This window comes from Atta colombica, unplaced genomic scaffold (assembly GCF_001594045.1).
Source record: "Atta colombica isolate Treedump-2 unplaced genomic scaffold, Acol1.0 scaffold125, whole genome shotgun sequence".
In the NCBI taxonomy this organism is placed as follows: domain Eukaryota; kingdom Metazoa; phylum Arthropoda; class Insecta; order Hymenoptera; family Formicidae; genus Atta; species Atta colombica.
The window spans coordinates 3,554,217-3,560,030 of NW_017259212.1; the positions used below are offsets into that span (position 1 = coordinate 3,554,217).

A 5,814-nucleotide genomic window follows, 5' to 3' on the forward strand; every position below is an offset into this window, starting at 1 on the left:
TATATATATATATACACATATAATCCATTTATTTAATTATAAAAAATAATTAATTCTGTTTTATTTCTGCAAGCAATCTGTTGTTGGATTATTTTAACAAAATTCTTTTGAGAAATATAATAAATGTGAACATAGTTAATGAATGCCAATTTGTTGTAATATTTTATCCGAAACTAATAGAAGATTATTAGTTATGTTAACATCCATTTATTTGATAGTTATTAAATTCTAAGCACCGATTATATTTTCGCAATTATGAATCACGCATCAGAGCAATTACTTCTGTTGCATACTTTTTAAAATATGTTAAAATAACGTATAATACTTTGATTTATATCATAAAAAAATAATTTTTAACTTCAGTTTTATTATTCAATTTTATTATTCCTGACATATCCTGTCTTATAGTAATTCTTACAAAATGATATTCCTTACGTAACTCCTTATATATATGTACGGTGTTATTTTTTCGTTGAGATTTATTCTCAATTACCTGTTCTTTATGAGTCCACCATCACTCGCAGGACGGACAAATATGAGAGAGAACTTTTTAATATAGTCATATAAGTCTCGATAGTTACGACGAAAAATCTGCCAGCTAACAGTTGGACAGGTTGCTGCGATCGCATAATGACGAACAGAACATTTCTCATTAATTTCAGTGGAAAGCAGTACCAATTACAGCTGTAGATAGACTGAGCGATATCTTCCATTTGACACTTTAGATAGTCGCCCACGAAACTATAAAAGAATAATTGTAACAATAGAGCGCCCATCACTGTTATGGTTTTAGTTATCATCACTACATCATGTGATTTCAATGCCAAAATAAATTGGAAACCTGAAAAATATGTAATAAACAACATGCACAGATTAATTTTCTCTGACATTACTGAGATAGAAATTTTTCAAGATTTACCTAACATTTCTTTTACGTTATTAAGATATATAGAATTAGATAATGTTTCTCAGGCAATTAATATAATTTTTGAACGTTTTACAAAAAAATTTACGATATTCCGTAAAATACTTTTTGCTGACAAAATGTAATAATACGTTACATAACCGAAAAAGTAACTAGTTTAAAATATTTACCGATCAAACAAATAATAAGACAACTAAACAGCATTTGCACAAGCAAAACGAAACTTATTACTTCGACGAGAAGTTCCGCATGCTCCATTAAATAATGATGTCTTGATGCTAATTTTGAAAAATCTTCAAATATATTCTTGCTTTTCACGCCATAATTGACAAATTCGATTTTTAGAATTTCCATTTGCCCACAAACATGTGTAGTGATAGCGAGGAAAAGTGAATCACTGCCTTTATAAATAAATGTCAATTTTTCACTAACATATACATTGAAAGTTTTAATAAAAAGGTTAATAGTTAGAACTTCTGCTGCAGAACTGATAAAAAAAAGAAAATATTATAACTTATAAAATAAATACGACATGCATTAAAAGAAAATATCTAGTGAAAAGTAAATAAAAATTAAATATGTAATATCAATTAAAACAAATACTTTATTTAATCAGACCTCAAGTTTAGTATGCTTTTACTTAATAAAAAAGCTGAAAGCTAATAAATAGTTAAAATTTAAAAATTGAAGCGTATTATCGAATTTTATTAAAGCAAAACGTTTAAACAAATACGCAAGCTTCATTGATATTAACAATTAGCTAATTACCACAATTACAGTTGCTATTGAGTACCAGTAGAAAATATTGCACTATAGATATTACGAAGAATAAATTCGCAGAGAGATGATAGCTTCCTAACGACCATGTTAAGGGTATAGGTAAATCTGATGCTTGATTTTTGATAGATACATTAACTTGAATATTTTCTTCATCGCTAACTATTATAGGCACCAGACAAAAAATTGTTGAAGCCAAATAAGCGAAAAATAAAATACTACAGCTAATTATCCTTCCCATGAATGCGTGTTGTCGCATGATCGCTTGCTTCTTCTTACTGTTGATCGCGAGATAATCGTTTATAGCAGAGGTGAAATTGCGAATCATATTATTGGCATATATGCGGAATGACAATAATTTCAATACAGAGAGAACGTTGCAGAACATAAGCATAAGAGCATCGAGCTTTACATACGCATCGCTGCTACCGAAAATGATTTCGAGGAACAACATGATCATCATCCCAGTCTACACAGACAGAAAGAATGGACTGTTTATAACAAAGCTTTATTTCTGTTTCTTGCATTTTTGCACTGTGCACTAAACATTTCACTTGAAATTGAACATGATATATCGAACATAATATATCAATATACGAGAAATTTTTCCAGAGAAATTTTTTTGAAATACGAAAAAATTGTAATATGAAAATTGATAACGTACCAAACTGGAGCCAGATATAATAGAACGAATTAAAGCAAATGTATTATATTTTTGTAAAGGCCAAACGCCTAATGGCAGAGTTAAAAGTTTGAAGGGAGTCATAGCGTATGCTACATCATCATTCCATGTCATTATTGCAGTTAAGTAGAGCTGCGCGTTGCACAGTAACTCAATAATACCGGTCCTTGTCCATAATGCGGGCCGATCACGTTCGCTTTCGTGTTCATATTTTATTGACGCATTTACTATAATATCTTATGATTTTCCAAAACACAGTTATTTTTTAAAATGAAGGAAACAATTTTTCTTTTATATGAAAGTAAAGTGGGATCGAAATGAGAGAGGGAGATGCTTTATTTTCCAGTGCAACATTTGTCATTGATCGTGCTTCAATACTTTTATTTTAATATTATCTTTTTACAAAGGATATGTATGATTAACTTAAAATTTAGTGCGTCAGTTTTTTTTAGATGATATAAATAATATTATTAATAAAATTATTCGCAGACATTTCATATTTTGCTTTTGTTAAGTTCAATTATTACTTTATTTGAATAGACGAATGCACAGTAGTTTTAATTTTAAAATGTTACTCTACGTGTTATTAATTTTTTAGATGTCTTCATGTAATGACTATGATAACTGATTAAAAAAAAAGGAAATGTGCCGTATATATTATTTTGTAGCTGTTTAAGAGACTAATATTTTTTTATATAATGAAATAATTAATTCTGCTTTATTTCTATAAATCTATTGTTGGATTACAAAATTAGTTAAAGGAATACGAGATTAAATACAAATAAGTCGATATCAATTAACATCCATATTCTACTTTTTGAAAAAACTTAGTATAATATTAAGATTTTGTTTACTTATCAAATTGTCAAGCAAAATCACAATTTCGTACTCGTAAATTACGCATTACTGCAGCTTTTTAAAATAATGTGTTACGAATGATGTACAATACGTTTATTAATATTATAGAGAAAACAATATTATTTACTTTAAGTTGATTATTCAATTTTATTGTTTAATTTCAGACATATTTCCAAATATGGTATCTCATAGTAATTTTTTTATATAATAATAATATATTTGAGTGTGTGTATTGAAATATTTTTTCTTCTCAAAGTTACCTGCATTTAATCATCCTCCATTACTCGTAGGATAGACAAGTATGAGAAGAATTTTTAATATGGACATATAAGTTTCGATTACGAGGTTGCGACAAAAAAAGTTATTCGCCAGTTAACAATTGAACAGGTTGCTGTAATCGTATAATGACGAACAAAACATTCCTTACAAATTTCAATGGAAAGCAGTACCAGCTGTAGATCGATTAAAATAATCGTTAACAAAACTATAAAAGAACAATTGTAACAATAGTGCATTTACTCATGAGATCCTTGTTAATACTACTGTATAGTGTCAAATTTAATTATTGTTTTGGTAAAAAATAACAATATATTTAGTAGAAGCAGTGGCGACTCACATTAGATTAAATTTGACATTAGATTTAATAGTGTATCCTTTCTTTTATTACTTATACAAATTCTTTCTAAAGATATTAAAGTATATGTAAGAATCATTTGATAATTTTCGTATACTTATAAAAATGATAAAAATTAATCCATGACACGAACAACTTGTATGTAGTAAATAATCGTGGAAAGTCATTGTGTATGCTGTATATTAACGATTAATATAATAAATTCCAACATTGATTGCAGAACAAAGACACTTGAGAGTCTCTTTGTCCTGCAGTCAATCAGGACAGGCTTGAAAAACTTTATCGTACGACACATGAAATATCTTAGAATGATATATTTCTTTTTTTAAATCTGTAATATGATGATCTCTTCAATATATCTTCAGAAATATGTGAGGTCTATTACAGTTTTAACTAATCCAAACGATTTTATCGAAAGAGATTGTAATAACAAAGATTCTCGATAGTTTACCATTGTCGTCTCAGAGATATCGATCAAATAAAAATAATATATATTGTATTGTATAATATGTATTGTATATTCTGATTTAAATCTGAATCTTTGATACAGATAGTAGACGTGTAACTTTGGGCCGGCCCTAGTGAAAATTTTTCTCAGAATTTTTCATGTAATTTTTCAGAATTTCTATATAATTATTTAGAATTTCTCTATAATTTTATAATTCTCTATAATTTTATATATATTATATTTTCTCACATTTTTTTATACGAATTTTTTATACGAATGGAATATTTGTCAGAAAATCTACATCTTTTCTTAAAATTTTTTATAATATGTTAATTATGAATATTGTAAGATTTTTAAGATTTTTTATAAGTATAATTTCTGATGAAATGTTATAAACTCTAAAAAATTTTAAAATACTTTTTAAAAATGGGATGAGAAATTTCATAGAATATTTCAGAATTCACATGTATAAAAAATTCTGAGAGAAGATGTAAACTTTCCGAATATTTCTGAGTATTTCTGAAAAATGTTCTAATGCGTATAAAAATTATGAGAAAAATTTTCACTAGGATTTATCTACAATAAAGTACAAACTTTCCGTTGCAAGTCATGATGCTTCACGACAGCCAATCCGAAGCATCACTAATTACTATTCTAATTGGCTATTGCGAAGCATTGCGACTAGCGATGATGTATAGCTTATATTATAGACCATACTTTTACGCTTTACAGTCGCCAAATATGATGACAAATGTATTGATATTATAAAGAAAATAATTTTATTTACTTCAATTTTATCATGGGCCTATAATAATTCTTTTATAGAATGATTGTTTACGTATGTCTATAGTGATACCTCTTCAAGTTCTCTCATTTGTTACCTGCACTCTAGTCGTCTATCATCACTCGTAGGACGGATAAGTATGAGAAGGAATTTTTTAATATGGACATATAAGTTTCAATGGTTACGACGACAAATCTGCCTGCTAGCAGTTGAACAGGTTGCTGCGATCTCATGATGACAAATAAGACATTCCTCATTAATTTCAATGGAAAGTAGTACCAATTACAGCTGTAGATCGAATGCGCGATATCTTCCATTTGACGTTTCAGATAATCGCCCACAAAACTATAAGAGAATAATTGTAACAATAAAGCGCTCAGCACGGATGTGGTTTTCGTTATTATCACTGCGTCATGTAATTTCAATGCCAAAATTAATTGGAAACCTGAAAAACACGATAATTAGATGACATGCACAAATAGGCAATTCTCTTCGGCATTATTGATATAGGAATTTATAAAATCTGATTTTATTATATTATTTTATTATATTATTTGTTTTCCTCTGAACTTTTTATTGTAATTATTTGATTTATTTCTTTAAAATCTTTATTCTTTTATATATAGTTTTTTTATTATATTATCTTTTGTCTGTTTCGTGTAAAAGTTTTGTTGTTGACTTTGTTAACGCCTTTCCTCATTATAAA

General features: G+C 27.8%; 1 protein-coding gene across 1 annotated transcript in view; it reads right to left on the reverse strand.

The window, feature by feature from the left end:
- Positions 1-500: 500 nt before the first annotated feature.
- LOC108694779 overlaps positions 501-5,814 on the reverse strand; it is an 18,198-nt gene continuing 12,884 nt past the window's right edge. The window contains 4 exon segments of the mRNA XM_018204437.1: positions 501-841; positions 1,096-1,326; positions 1,694-2,171; positions 5,231-5,563. Of these exon segments, the coding sequence (XP_018059926.1) occupies positions 501-841; positions 1,096-1,326; positions 1,694-2,171; positions 5,231-5,563 (1,383 nt within the window).